Source organism: Podarcis bocagei, assembly GCF_964188305.1.
Source record: "Podarcis bocagei genome assembly, chromosome: 5".
Classification (NCBI taxonomy): domain Eukaryota; kingdom Metazoa; phylum Chordata; class Lepidosauria; order Squamata; family Lacertidae; genus Podarcis; species Podarcis bocagei.
Window position 1 is genome coordinate 96,092,093 of NC_138129.1, and position 15,809 is coordinate 96,107,901.

Consider the following 15,809-nt stretch of genomic DNA (forward strand, 5'->3'; position numbering starts at 1 on the left):
TATAAAAAGTTTACAGTTCAGGTCCACATTTGCAGAAATACAACAAAAGTGGGAGGGGGGAGACACACTCTATTTTATGCAGTAGTTGCCTGGCATAACCTACCTCACAGGGCTGTTTTGAGGAGGGGGGGAGCAAAGGAAGCGGGTGAACCATAAGCACAAAGGGTATATATAGCTTTTCTTCTAAGTGCTTCTTATGCATTATCTCAGTGAAGCTTACCCAGATATCAGCAACTGAAGACCCCGGCCAGGGCTAAATTTGGCTGAGAGAAATTCCAGATGTCCCTTTAACTGTCAATACAGAGAACAGAAGTGTCTCTGCGTGAGAGAGAGTTGAATGGTGGAAACAGCAATGGGACATCTTCACAGCCACTTTTGGAAGGGGTGCGTCATGTCTGTGTGTGCCAGGGGCAAATGGGGGACTTTCTGCTCTTTGTCCTCTTTTCAGAACAGACTTCTAGGAACTCTCTTGCTGAGCAGGGTCCTACAATAATTGAATCCACAACAATCCACCAATACAGTGGTGGTGATCTCAGAACAGTGTTGCTCAAATGGGGCAGCAGCTGCCACACTGGTGTGGCATGAGAGGGTGAGAAGATTCAAGGACGAAACAAGTGTTTCATATAGTAGCAAAACAAAATATTTTTTTAAGGGACAGCAGGAACATTAAGTGACACTGCAGACAATCCTAGTTGTGATCCAGAATCGTCGCAGTTCGAACAGAGTGGTGGAGAAGACTTGAGCACCGCCAGGAGTGACTTCTTTTGGTTTCCCAATGTATTTCATATAATCATAGAATCTTAAGAGTTGGATGGGACACCAAGGGTCATCTAGTCCAACCCCCTGCATTGCAGGAATCTCAGCTAAAGCATCCATGACAGATGGCTATCCGACCTCTGCTTAAAAGCTTAAAAACCTCTGCTTATTTCTTCCCGATAAAAGAAGTCGGCATGGCGCGAGCAAATATCTATTCCGAAAGTGTATTCTGCTCTGGTCAGACCTCACCTGGAGTACTGTGTCCAGTTCTGGGCACCACAGTTCAAGAAGGACACTGACAAACTGGAACGTTCCAGAGGAGGGCAACCAAAATGGTCAAAGGCCTGGAAACGATGCCTTATGAGGAACAGCTAAGGGAGCTGGGCATGTTTAGCCTGGAGAAGAGGAGGTTAAGGGGTGATATGATAGCCATGCTCAAATATATAAAAGGATGTCATATAGAGGAGGGAGAAAGGTTGTTTTCTGCTGCTCCAGAGAAGCGGACACGGAGCAATGGATCTAAACTACAAGAAAGAAGATTCCACCTAAACATTAGGAAGAACTTCCTGACAGTAAGAGCTGTTTGACAGTGGAATTCGCTGCCAAGGAGTGTGGTGGAGTCTCCTACTTTGGAGGTCTTTAAGCAGAGGCTTGACAACCATATGTCAGGAGTGCTCTGATGGTGTTTCCTGCTTGGCAGGGGGTTGGACTCGATGGCCCTTGTGGTCTCTTCCAACTCTATGATTCTATGAAGTGTGGCCAGCGGAGGAAAAGTTTGAGAGCCACTGTTTCAGAATTAGGGAAGGATGCGCTGGTGACAAAGAGCTCTGTTAAACTCGGAAGCCTGCACGCGCCGGATCCCAAGGAAAAGTCCAATTATTACCCTACTTTTCTGGGGGGGGAATGGTTAAGGACCCCCCCCTCCGGTGGAAAGGATGCGACCCCCACCGCGCTTTCTTCTTCCTCCCCCAGAAGCCGCGGCAGGAAGGATGCTGCTAAGCCGGGCTCCTTTGTCTCCCTTTGCAGAGCGAGGACTCGCCGGGGGCTGACCCAACCCCCCCCCCCGCCTCCGGCTCCCTCCTTCCGCCCCCCTGGCTGCCGCGGCTTCGGGTGGCTCTCAGGTCGCCTTGTCAATCACGGCCGCCCAGGAGCCGCCGGGTTGCGCGCCGCGCTCTCGCCGCCGCCCGACAGGTTGGAAAGCCATTAATTACTCGCTCGGCCATGCAGGTTTGCGCGCAGGCGGCTCCTCTCGCCGCCGCCGGGGCTTTGCTGCTGCCGCCGCCGCCGCCTCCTGGCTGCCCATGGAGCTCTAGCAGCGCGGACGATGGCCGCGCCTCCCGCCTGCTCTGCCCGCCGGCTCCTCGCCGCGCCCTCGCTGCTTCTGCTGCTGGCCGGCGCCCTGGGCGCTAAGGTAAGGGGGCTGGTGGCCACCGCCAGGGACGCGGGGAGCCTGGGCGCCGCCGGCTGCCGTGCGCCCGGGCGCGCTCAGGGTTGATGCGCCCTCCCCGCGGGATCCTCTGCGAGGCTCCTTGCCAGGGGGCAGCTGGCTGCCTTGACCGGCTCAGCCTCCGGGACTGGGGAGAGCAAACGCAGTCGGCTCACAGCCGCTGGTCACCGCGTCCAGGGCCTGGGAACCGAAGAAATGCGCCCCAGCGCGCGCCTTCCTTTTCCCAGCCGCTGTATCACCAAAGTCTGACGCGCCCGGGTTTTTGTTGTTGTTGTTTTGTTGTTGTTGTTGGTCTCCCTCTGTTCCTCGCCCCCGAAAACCAGCCCCTCTCCAAGCCAGAGATCATTTTATCACGAATTTAAGGAGGAAGAGGGGAACGGGTGGCAGTTTGCGCCAGCCACTCCCTTCGCTGCTTTGGATTCCCAAGGGATTAGGAGACCCGGAAAGCGAAATGCTTTGAAAAGTCCCCTGCTAGGATTTCCTTTGGCTCCGGAGACCCCCTTCTTGTTTTCCCCTTGGCCGCTTCAGCTACCAAGTCGTCTTCCCTTTGAAGTGCAGGCGTTTTTAACACATGGCACGAAGAACAGCCTCTGATCCTCTCCGGCTGTTTCTGCTCACGTGTGAATAACGTTAATGCCGGATGGAAAAAACGTACAGGAGGGTTTTTTATAATAAAAAAATGCACTTGTATTGCGTTTGAGTTAGAGACTTGGAGAAGAGCAAAGCCTGGTTTGGATAATAATGTGTGGAAACAGAATCCAAAGGAAGCTGTAGCCCTTAATGCGAGCTGACATCTGGAGAGTCCAAAATCCTGACCCTAAATACATTATGTGGCAGTGAGGGCAATTCACAGGTGGGGAGGACCCAAGACTACAGTGCTATGCAAACTTCTCACTGTATCCATGTTTTCACTGCATTATGTGCATGCGATTCCCAGACAAGTGGCTGTACTAAGAAGCCCACCCCTCAGGATCCCCCTGGCAGACAAGTCTTGCTGCAGCACAGCGGTTGGATTGCATGCAGACATAACCAAAGCGTTGTGCTCCTGTACTGCTGTGCTGTTGCATGGGATCCCGGGACTGACTTAGATGGTGTGTGCTTGGTACAGCCACTTGTGGTAAGAAAGCCTAGTTCATATGCAGGATCAATCCCATGCACTTTCATTGCTCCAACTTCTACATACCCTGTTTTTGTTGTTGTTTAGTCGTGTCCGACTCTTCGTGACTCCATGGACCAGAACACGCCAGGCACTTCTGTCTTCTACTGCCTCTCACAGTTTGATCAAACTCATGTTGGTAGCTTCAAGAACACTGTCCAACCATACCCTATTTTAGCATCTGGCTATTCTTTATTCATTTATTATTTCAGTTTTTTTCACCTCCTTTTTTCCCGCCCAGGACAGCTCGCAACAATCAGTTTAGATGAAACAATTCAAATAATTGTAGATAGCCGTTAAAAACCAGGAGTGGAAAAACTTAACATAACACTGTCAGCCCAAATCCTGGAAATATTTACCTGCTTCATGAATGCAGGTGACGAGGGGGGAGTGCCCACCTTTCCTTGGGAAGGGGCTCCACAGTGGGGCTGCTGCTGCTGAGAATGCTTTAGCAGTGGTCCAGATATAACCCACTCTAAATCGCATCAGTTGGGCATGTTCTGCTGGGCTGAGTCTAGTGCAGTAGAAGTTTTGATATTTGGATAAAGTGAAACTTCAGCTTCAAACCACTTGCCTTGAAAAGAGAATTGAGGTTGATTGGGTTTTTTTAAGCAGCAGAAAACCCCCACCCCCATTTTCCTGGACCTTCTCTCTCTGGGGTAAACTAGCCTTAAGCACCCCTCCTTTCCCTCTGCCATTTTCCCATTAACAGCAGGTGTGGGCCATTCATTTGGGGAGGGAGGGAAAGACACACCTTGGGACCTGACAGAGAAGCTCTAATTAGAGCTCTGTGCTCTTTAATAACACTTGTCTCCCTGCAGCTGTAAAAACTCTGTCAAATCCTCCTCATTATTACAGAACACCCATTCAGAGGCCAGGCCAGCAAGCTCTACCTCTGCTATTCTAAACGGGGGGAGGCAACCCCGCCCCCCACTAACTTCAATCAGCTTGCCTGAGCCTCCCAGATTTCATGGGTCACTGCAGCCATTGTGGCCCTATTTCTCAGAGGCTTGTGAGGAAGCCCTTTGCCGTTTCCTCACTGTGAATAGCCAGAGGGAGACATCTCTCTCCGCGTCTAGGTTGGGAGGGGCTGTCGCCCCCTCTCAAATGAGGCCTATGTTCTCTTTTGCCACCGTGCCACAAACCGCCGGCAGCTGAGACACACTCTTCGCCTGAAATAAATTGGATGCACACTTCCCTGTTGTTTCACAAACTATTTTCTTTGCTACGGATCTTGCCTTCCTAAATGCACATGCGGAGGTATTCTGTTGCATCTCTGTGCGAGTTGCTGCTGTAGAAGTGCCTCTGGGAAGAGGCATGCTCAGAGCAGTGACTCACGCAGAAGTGCAAGGTGGCCTCCTCTGTGAGTGGGAATCCCGATGAATAGACGCAGCAGATTATCTGTCCTTATAAAAAAGCTGATTAGAAAGGCTCGTCCCATGCTGCACAGCGATTCTTCAATCTTTTAGCTAAGCGGTTTCTCAATATTGGTTCAATATTGGCACGCAGTTCACCTTAATCATGGTGCTCTGTATGTTCCCACTGTGGCAGTGTTAGAAACTGAGATATGAAAGCTAGGAGCTAAATGGCACCTTAAACCGAGGTCATGGGCGCAACAACGGAATGTGTAGGCACACTTTTTTATAACAAGAATACAAAGCTGAAAATGAATTGAACTACATCTAAAATATTACATGTTCATTTTTCACATGATCTAGTCTTCCTCTGCCCACTCTCCATATATTCTTAAGAGGGCCTCTTCTCTTCAGAGAGTGGCTGGAAGTAGGGAGGCAGAAAAAGGTCCTCCTTTCCTTCCACGCTGCAGTTTTAATCTGAAATCTTAGGCACAGTACCTGTGGCCAGAGCTCAGAAACTGCTTGCGCTAATGAAATTCCCTGTCGCAAAATGCGCCTAGAACAATGGGAGTTTCAGACACTGCACTGTGGACATATTCTTCCATTCTTTTATATTCAAGTGGCTTCTACCCACTCATCATTGTCTGACGCAATTGAGCTTTTCAGAAAGGAGACAAGAGAAAGACAGAAGGACCAAGACAAACACATTTTGTCCACCCAGAGGAATTTGGAGCTGTTTCACGCTTTTAACATGGCTAGGATGCACGTAAACTTCAAAATACTCAGGACATGGGGCTAGGAACAGTGGATGGTCATGGCTCCTTGGTGCATGCCTACAATGTGTTTGAAGTCATCACGTTTGCAGGTGTACTTTGACAAAGACGGATTGCAAACTGGTACATCCAGTTGCCATGTTTTCTTGGAGAGTTCAAGAAGTAGGAGCGAAGTCTCAGATTGCTGATAATCCCTTGCAGATTGCTAGCCAAATGTCACTCTTATCCATTGAGCCAGTGACAAGCCGAGTGGATAACCAAACTGCCGTGGTGTGAATCGTGTGTAGGGTGTGTTTTTTTACACCACACATCTGGTAATCTGTATGGGCTTAGTAGGATTGGTGAAACTAGGTGCCACGTGGGACCAGTTCTACCATTAGGCAGAGTGAGATGGGTGCCTCTGGTAGATTTTGGGTTTCAGGAAAGGGTAAAAAAAATAGCTTTATTTTTTTCAGACCTCACCTGGAGTACTGTGTCCAGTTCTGGGCACCACAGTTCAAGAAGGACACTGACAAACTGGAATGTGTCCAGAGGAGGGCAACCAAAATGGTCAAAGGCCTGGAAACGATGCCTTATGAGGAACGGCTAAGGGAGCTGGGCATGTTTAGCCTGGAGAAGAGGAGGTTAAGGGGTGATATGATAGCCATGTTCAAATATATAAAAGGATGTCACATAGAGGAGGGAGAAAGGTTGTTTTCTGCTGCTCCAGAGAAGCGGACACGGAGCAATGGATCCAAACTACAAGAAAGAAGATTCCACCTAAACATTAGGAAGAACTTCCTGACAGTAAGAGCTGTTCGACAGTGGAATTTGCTGCCAAGGAGTGTGGTGGAGTCTCCTACTTTGGAGGTCTTTAAGCAGAGGCTTGACAACCATATGTCAGGAGTGCTCTGATGGTGTTTCCTGCTTGGCAGGGGGTTGGACTCGATGGCCCTTGTGGTCTCTTCCAACTCTATCATTCTATGATTCTATGATTCTTCTATAGTTTGTTGCACTTTTCCTGCCAGGGAGTGGGAGGGGTGACTGATATTTTCTGCCTCAGGTGCCAAAACAAATTGGGTACTGTGCAATGTGGCGTGTATCTATTTCTCCACCGAAGGCAGCAAAATGTCTTGGGCAAGGCCTGAAAGAGGGCAGACTGAGAATACCAGCACAAAGTTCTGGAGTTCCGGACAAATAATTGAATCCACAGTTGAATCAGAACAGCAAGCATTATGGGAGTTTCAGAAAAAGACAATCTGTTTTTGTTTTTTTTCTACCGTTGGACAATATGTCAATATAATCATACTTAGGGCTACCCACTCTCTGTTTACTGAAATCTTGAAATCATTGAAGTCCCCACCTGCACTGTAGTATCACACCACTTTAAACAGACATGGCTTCCCCCAAAGAGTCCTGGGAACCAGTGGCGTAGTGTGGGGGGTGCAGGGGGGGCCGGCCGCACCGGGCGCAACATCTGGGAGTAAAGGTTAGGGGGCGCAAATCCACGGGTTAGGGGGCGCAAATTACTTGCCTTGCCCCGGGTGCTGACAACCCACGCTACGCCACTGCTGGGAACTGTAGTTTGTTACAAGTGCTGAGAGTTGTTAGTGATATGCTACAGCTTTAAAAGCCTTGGGCAAATGGGACCCAAACTTTAAAACCCACAGTTCCACAGCAGGGGAACGCAAGTCCTAAAACTCAAAATATATCATACCTGAATAGTATGAATAGTATACCTGAAGGAGCGTCTCCAACCCCATCATTCTGCCTGGACACCGAGGTCCAGCGCTGAGGGCCTTCTGGCAGTTCCCTCATTGCGAGAAGCAAAGCTACAGGGAACCAGGCAGAGGGCCTTTTCGGTAGTGGCGCCCGCCCTGTGGAACGCCCTCCCATCAGATGTCAAAACGACAAACAACTACCTGATATTCAGAAGACACCTGAAGGCAGCCCTGTTCAGGGAAGTTTTTAATGTATGATATATTAGTGTATTTGTGGTCTTTGTGGAAGCCGCCCAGAGTGGCTGGGGAAACCCAGCCAGATGGGCGGGGTACAAATAATAAATTATTATTATTATTATTATTATTATTATTATTATTATTATTATTATAATATCATGAAATTAAGCAAAACGCAGGGCATGTGGCAAGCATTCTCCAGTGGCGTGATTCAGTCTCGACCAAATAAGACGGTTCATTTGCTGCCCACAAAAATAAAACAAAAAACCCCGGCTAGCTCAAAAAGCATGTGTATATGAAAAGCGGCAGAGCTGTGTGGTTAGGGGAACACGCGGGGATGGAGTCCCCATGCTAACCATTCCCTGTTTTTGTCAGGACAGTAGGGAGGCACCAGAAGGAGCCGGTACCTGGAACGAAGAGGTCACCAAGTGGTGGGGAGAATGGGGCTCCTGGTCTACCTGCTCGCGTACCTGCGGAGGGGGGGTGATGTCCCGCGAGAGGCACTGCTTACGGCAGAGGTAAGTACCAGCTTGGCACGAACGTTGTGACAAATAGCTGAAGCTGTTGTCGCCACCGCGGTATAAAAAGAGCAGAGAAGGGAAGGGGAAAGTTGCCAGCAGTCGAGGTTCTCCCTTAGTCCCCCTTCTCTGTGTTTGGCCCCGTTCCTCTCATTTCCTCTCCCTTCTTTTTCTGCGCCCCTTCTCCTTTGAATATCATTGTATTCCCAGGGTCCCAGCGGGCTGCTCTATTCATCCTCCTGAGGTACAACAAACTCACATCCTGAGCCGGTTCCCCGGCTGAAAGGGAAGGGGAGGCGTTGCACAATGACGATGACAGATTTCGTTCTCACGAATTCCAGCCGCGTTCTCGTCCTCGGCCCGCCCACTCAAATTCCCGTCCAGAATTGGCTTGCGAGGCCTTTGCCGAAGCCCCTGCCTCCTCTCCCAAGAGCTGAATGGGAAGCCTTGAAGAGGCACCTCTTTGAACCTGCTACTCCAGATCCCATGACGCTAATGAGGCCTGCCAACCAAGAACTCAATATGCTTTGCCTAACACCCCCCCCACCCCCAAATCCCTCCTTTCTATTCTGCATGAACGCACTTCTGAGCGGAGGAAGCCTGATCAAGGCCCCGCTTCCTTTCCTCTTTCCTTCCGTCAAAAGGAAAGGTGGGGAAAACTTCTTTTATGTGGGCTGGCTGGCTGCATAATTAGGGTCCAGATACGCCGAGGTGCCTTCCGTCTGGAGATGGCAGGATTCTCAAACATACTTTGAAATAAACTGCGCCGTTAACAAGGCACCCCAGTGTCTCTCTGAAAAACAGCAAACCCAACTCTACGGCTAACAGCTCCAGTCACCCCGTTTAAAAAAATTCTATTTATCTATGCACACTCCATGGAATGTAATGACAGTATTCGCTCAAGGAAGGAGGGGTCGGTTTGTGCATCAAAGCCCCGCTGAGTCCATGCAACAGGACTATGAAAAGAAGCTGCACAAAGCCAGGCACTTGAAGCAGGCGTCTGTCTTTCTGCCCATGGTCCTTCCAGTCCTTCAGAGCTGAGCCTTGCACCCTCCTGACTTCAGATCAGGAAGTCTGCTCTAAAGGACTCCATAGATCTAGGGCTAGTAATGATGGTTGTTTAGGAAAGCTGTGCTTTTTCAGGGGTTTGGAGTGTTGGGTTGCGGGGTTTTCTTTTTTGGTAGTTGCTTTTGGTAGTTACAGGCATTTCCCAAGAGAAGCTAACCTACTTCCCGTGCCTGTCTTGATGACACACACTTAGTAATTCCCGACTTACCTTTAATTGCAGCATGCATGAGTGCTGGCTGGGGTTACTTATTGCTGAGAAAATAGCACTCTGCACATGTTCTTTTTAAAAAAGAGAGTTATTTATTGATACTTATTCAAAGATAAACAGAAATACATAGCCGTTACAGATTATCTTTTTATAATATCATCATATAAAAAAAGAAAAAGGGCAGAAAGTAGAAAAGAAAAGAAAAACCTAAAGAGAGAGAGGAAAAGATAAAAGCATTTCTTGCAGCCAAAAATAGTATTCATTCATTAAAATCCAACCGTTCTATCTTCTATACATCAGTATTTTTTCAATCTTCAAATCCAGATATTACAAGTTAATTTTCTCTTTTGCGTAAAAAGTCCAAAGAGAAATTTCCAGTCCTTAAGAACCGTCAGTAATGATTTTTCTCTAATTAAACATGTTAACTTTGCCATCTCTGTCAAGTGCAATAGTTTTTTTTTTAATCAGCCATTCCTCTGCAGTGGGCAAGGCTGTATCTTTCCATCTTTGCACTCTGCACATGTTCAGAGGCACTTTGATCATGTTCCAGGACCAAAAGCAGGTTCTGGGACAGGTCTAATGAACTCAGATAGAAGCCCAGGAATGGGAGTCCTTACACCCATCCCAGTCTTGGAGACGATTGCTTCTCCTCTCCACTTCTGGGTTGTGTATGATGGCAGTAACAAACTGACAAAGAAGGGCAACAGAAATTACGGGTGTTGCGATGACGTTTCAAACCTTGTATAGAAGAAGAAGCTATGGCAAGCATAGGCAAACTCAGCCCTCCTCCAGATGTTTTGGGACTACAACTCCCATGATCCCTAGCTAACAGGACCAGTGGTCAGGGATGATGGGAATTGTAGTCCCGAAACATCTGGAGGAGGGCCGAGTTTGCCTGTGCCTGGGCTATGGGGCCCCTGAGCCCAGGAAGCAAAAACTTCCACTGCTTTTTTCTCTTGCAGGCTGCAAGTTTCTCAGGGGACAAATAGTAGCATGTGTCTGGGTCAGTCCAAGCACTACCAACTGTGCCAGCAGCAGGTAAGAGCAAGTCTCCTGGATACTTATTTAGACATGGATTCTTTCTGTGGGCTGCTGTGCAGAGGTGGAGCTAGCTGCTCTGGCATCTAGGTAAAGGGACCCCTGACCATTAGGTCCAGTTGTGGCCGACTCTGGGGTTGCGGCGCTCATCTCGCTTTATTGGCCGAAGGAGCTGGCGTACAGCTTCCAGGTCATGTGGCCAGCATGACTAAGCCGCTTCTGGTGAACCAGAGCAGCACATGGAAATGCCGTTTACCTTCCCGCCAGAGTGGTACCTATATATCTACTTGCACTGGTGTGCTTTCGAACTGCTAGGTGGGCAGGAGCAGGGACCAGGCAACGGGAGCTCACCCCGTCGCGGAGATTCGAACCGCCGACCTTCCAATCAGCAAGCCCTAGGCTCTGTGGTTTAACCCACAGCGCCACCTGTGTCCCACTGGCACCTGGAGCAGCGCAAATGCTGTGCACCTGGGGGCAGGGCCATGGGGATGGGACGAGTGTCCCAGGGGGCAAGCCGCCCATGGTGGGCTGCTTCCTGGGCGGCGGCGGGGGGGAGCCACACCACTTTGCCAGCAACCTTCCTCCCTTCCCTCTTCCTTTTGACAGCTCAGGGAAGTCTCTCCCCCCCCCCCCGAAGCAGCCCAGGAGCGGGGCACAATGCCGCGCCACCTACCCGTGACTCCTAAGCCTTCCCCAAGCTGTCAAAATTAAGGGGGAAGGGGGGAAGGCCGCCAGCAAGGCAGCGTAGCTCTGCCCCTTCCCCTGATGGCTCGGGGTAGGCTTGGGAGTCGCGGGTGCCGAATGTCACCCCCCCTTAGTGATGACACCTGGGGCGGACCACCCCCACCGCCCTCTTCCTCCACCCCTGCTGCTATGAGCATGAAATCAAATAGAATTCAACTAGCAATTGGTTGGTTACTTCTATCTATATGGAGGCATCAATATGTATGGAACTTGAGAATGGGTTATTGGGCTTGCCAGGCTGCAAACTGCAGCTCGGTCCTATATGCATCTACTCAAAAGTGAGCACCATTGAGTTCCCGTGAGTTTAGCGGGGCTTATTCCCAGGACTGCAGCCTCAGAAGGGTGCTGAAGTCTGCTCCAAGATCACAGTGGTACCTCAGGTTACAGATGCTTCAGGTTACAGACTCCGCTAACCCAGAAATAGTACCTCGGGTTAAGAACTTTGCTTCAGGATGAGAACAGAAATCGTGCGCGGCGGTGCAGCGGCAGTGGGAGGCATAGCTGTCAACTATTTATTTGAAAATAAGGGATCAGCAGTCTTGAAAATACGGGATCAGCAGCCTCACCTGTCAGTCTACGGGATATGTAACAATCCGGGATAGCAGCGGGAAACGGCACTGGAATAAGGGAATTTCCCGCAAAAAAGGTGAAGGTTGACAGCTATGGCGGGAGGCCCCTATAGCTAAGGTGGTACCTCAGGTTAAGAACAGTTTCAGGTTAAGAACGGACCTCCAGAATGAATTAAGTACTTAACCCGAGGTACCACTGTACTCTTGGGAACATCTGGCAGTAATCCCCCCCCCGCATTCTGGGTGTGTGTGTGTGTGGGGGGGGGTTATAAAGGAATAGTGAGGTTAGATCCTCCTAGACCACATGGGTAAAATCTGCAACCTGGGGGCCACATTGCCACCCCTAAACTGAGATGGACAGAGAGAGAAAACATGAATGAATGAGTGGGTAGTGGATGAATGAAGGGGAGAGAGAGGGTGGGTGCTTATGTATTTGTGTCAATGGGTGTTCATGAGAGACAGAGTGACAGGAAATGAATGCATGATGGTTGAAAGAAGTGGACACAATTGGAGGAGGGAGAAAGGGCCGCCTGTCACAAAACGGCTGCACTATGGGCCCATGTTAGAACACAAAATACCGTATTTTTTGCTCTATAAGACTCACTTTTTCCCTCCTAAAAAGTAAGGGGAAATGTGTGTGCGTCTTATGGAGCAAATGCAGGCTGCGCAGCTATCCCAGAAGCCAGAACAGCAAGAGGGATTGCTGTTTTCACTGCCCAGCGATCCCTCTTGCTGTTCTGGCTTCTGAGATTCAGAATATTTTTTTTCTTGTTTTCCTCCTCCAAAAACTAGGCGCGTCTTGTGGTCTGGTGTGTCTTATAAAGCGAAAAATACGGTAGCTGCCACAGCTAAAAGAGACAGGACCACAAAATACTGTGGCCCTCCCCGCCCACATCTCTCTCTCTCTCTCTCTCTCTCTCTCTCTCTCTCTCTCTCTCACACACACACACACACACACACACACATTACTGTATTATTATTTATTCCCCGCCAATCTGGCTGGGCTGCCCCACTCATTAAATTCGTTTGCAGAGATAAGCACTTTCCACCTGCCCTCTGTTCAAAAGTGGTGGTCTGATCCTGCTCCCCAGTGAAGCATGGGCATGTTTCAGGACGATGCAGAGCCGGTCAAACTTAGCTTAGTGGGAAGAAGGAAACCGTCTCAAGCATTTTAGATTTTTGAGGGGTTGTTTACAGAGACCTTTCCCAGGTGCTACAGGAAGCATTTGTGAGTGCCCTGGCACCCATAGGCTCTAGGGCGGCCTTTCTCAACCTGTGGGTCCCCAGATGTTGTTGGACTACAACTCCCATCACCCCTAGCTAGCAAGGCCAGAGCTCGGGGATGATGGGAGTTGTAGTCCAACAACATCTGGGGACCCACAGGTTGCGAACCGCTGCTCTAGGGAGTTCAGAAATAAAGGAGTTTGTTTAATTTTTATCCCACCCTTCTAAGAAGCCATGTGTGGCCCACGTGGTCCTCTGTTATCTACATTAACAACCCTGTAAGGTAATTTAGCATAGCAGGGGGAGAAAAAAATCTGACCCACCCCTCCGGTACATATGGAAACTGCTTCTCAATTGAGGCACCATCTGGATCAAGACTACAGTGGGCCTCCTTGCCATGCCAGGATCCAGATCGACCCCGCCCCCCAACAATGGCCTGCTTTTAAAAAGCTGATCTTGCAATTGCATTGCTGGCATCTTGTCCTACTTTTGCCCTGAGTCTTTTTCTTTTTATCTGGAGATCTTAAAAGCCCCACCTGCTTGACATCTTGAAGTTCAGAGCCTTTGCAAATACAGTGAGAACCATAGCTGTCAACTGTCCCTTATTTGACGGGAAAGTCCCTTATCCCAGCGCTGTGTCCCGCTGCTGTCCCTTATTGATGATGTCCCTTAAATCTCCTGGGTTTCAAAGGAAGCCGCTCCTCTCCCTGCCAGCCAGGGAGGAGGGAGGCTCCAACTGTGTTGCTTGGCTGCGTTGCTCACCCAATAAGGAGTCTAAGAATGACTGGGGTGTGGAACTTGCATGCCTTGTGCCGATCAAATCGGCCGCGTTGCCTGGGGACTCGCCTTTGCTCAGCGCTTCCAGCGGAGAGGTGACGGTGGTTTCCCTTGCTGCATCCCCTTTGCCGGGTTGCTGCGCTGTGGGAACCACCGCTTGAGGCTTCGTTTGGTTGCTGGCTGGGCTTTCTGCCTTTGGCTCGGAGGGGCTCAGAAGGTGAACATACCTGTGCCTGGAAAATCCCTTATTTTGGCTGCTGATCCCTTATTTCCGAGGCTGCTGGCCCCTTATTTTCAAATCTGTAAGTTGACAGCTATGGTGAGACCCACCCTGGCCTGCCTTTCGTTGAGAGGAAAGGGGATTCCGTGATGAGCTGAGTTTCTCTCTCCCTCCAGCTTTGTCCTGCCAACACCGCCAGCTTCAAGCAGTACCAGTGCGCCAGTTTCAACGCCAAGGCCTTTGGAAAGCAGCACTATCAGTGGATGCCTCTCTACCCAGGTTTGCCTTCGCTACGTTACTCAGCAGAAGCTTTCAGATGAAGTTGCTGCACTTACAAGGCTTGGTGGAGTCTTCAATCCGTAAGACTCTTGGAGCAAAACAGCAGACGTCCCCTGGCACTTTAAAGACAGAGATTCATTGTGACCTAACTTTTTGTGGAGTAGAAACTGCAGCATGCAACGACACACAGGGTTAGATATATAGATTAGACAGAAAGTGTTAATGGTGGGGCCAAAATGGTACGAAATGCAAGAGAAACGGTGGTAGGCTAAAGTTCAGGTGGAATTCTTCAACAAGATTGTGACCATTTCCAACATCAGTCACTGGTGATAACACAGCCTTCTTAGCTTGCTTAAAGGTAAAGGTAAAGGGACCCCTGACCATTAGGTCCAGTCGTGGCCGACTCTGGGGTTGCGGCGCTCATCTTACTTTATTGGCTGAGGGAGCCGGCATACAGCTTCTGGGTCATGTGGCCAGCATGACTAAGCCGCTTCTGGCAAACCAGAGCAGCGCTCGGAAATGCCGTTTATCTTCCCACCGGAGCGGTACCTATTTATCTACTTGCACTTTGACGTGCTTTCAAACTGCTAGGTTGGCAGGAGCAGGGACCGAGCAATGGGAGCTCACCCCGTTGCGGGGATTCGAACCGCCGACCTTCTGATCGGCAAGTCCTAGGCTCTGTGGTTTAACCCACAGCTTATGCTTCTTTAATTCAGGTAATGGGAGAGGATTTCAAAGCTTGGAAAATGTGTTCCCATCAGTGAGTAATCACTGTTCTGAGTAAAGTGGGTTCTAGTCCATGAAAAAGCCATTCCACAATAAAGCTTGCTATGCTTTCGAGGAGCTACAACAAGCAGTGTTGAGGCGGGAGCGATGGTGATAACCACGTCGGTAGCATAAATTCAGCCGATAGGTTTCCTCACCCAGGATCGCCCAATGTCTCAGTTGGGTGGCAGTGGATGTTAAAATCATTTAACTGACCTTAGCACCCAGCTTGCACAAAGCTCCAGCAGAGTCAGCCTGATCCCATTGGTCCTTAGAGGAGAGCGCCTTCTGCCTATCTTCTCCTGGACCGCTGCCATGTCACCCTGTGTTCCAGTTTTCTCCTGTGTTTTTGCTCTAGATGATTACACCAGCATCTCTAACAAGCCATGCGATCTCCAGTGCACCACCAGGAATGGAGAGAGGCAGCTGATGGCGCGCGCCCAGGATGGCACGTCGTGCAAGGATAGGGCCTACCAAGGGGTCTGCATCAGTGGGAAGTGTGAGGTAAAGCATGGTAAACCCACCTCCTGGACTCAGGAATGACCTACAATGGCTATGTTCTTCCTTCACTGTTGGAGGTAGTATGCCTCTGAATATCAGTTGCATGGAATCACAAGGGCTGAGGGGAGCCTATGCCCTGCTTGCGAGTTTCCCACAGGCATTGCCAGGGACATGCTTGTCAGTTTAGAATTACAACAGGGTTTGAGGGATGTCACGGCTCGGAGGCAGATGAGGGGGAAAGCTGGGAAATAATGGGAGAGGAGGAGGAGGAAGCACCACCAGGGGGCGACAGCTGACGCACACAGTGTCTTTAGAAAGCCTTCCAGACCCTCCATCTCCCAGAACCTGGCGAGCCTTGAAAGTAGGAGAGCAAAGAGCTCAAAGACAGAAGGCACGTAGCAGCACCTGTAGGAGAGATGATGAGAAAGACGAATGAGGTACTTAACACCTACCAAAATAGCTAAAATGTATAAG

The 15,809-nt window shown here is 49.8% G+C and overlaps 1 protein-coding gene across 1 annotated transcript in view; it reads left to right on the forward strand.

Annotated features, from left to right (window-relative positions):
- Window positions 1-1,855: 1,855 nt before the first annotated feature.
- Window positions 1,856-15,809, forward strand: part of LOC308587132 (ADAMTS-like protein 2) — a 42,948-nt gene continuing 28,994 nt past the window's right edge. Inside the window, exons 1-5 of the mRNA XM_081194565.1 lie at window positions 1,856-2,167; window positions 7,800-7,942; window positions 10,181-10,256; window positions 13,967-14,069; window positions 15,193-15,338. Of these exons, the coding sequence (XP_081050691.1) occupies window positions 2,081-2,167; window positions 7,800-7,942; window positions 10,181-10,256; window positions 13,967-14,069; window positions 15,193-15,338 (555 nt within the window). The 5' untranslated portion in view covers window positions 1,856-2,080. The remainder of the gene's footprint in view (window positions 2,168-7,799; window positions 7,943-10,180; window positions 10,257-13,966; window positions 14,070-15,192; window positions 15,339-15,809) is intronic.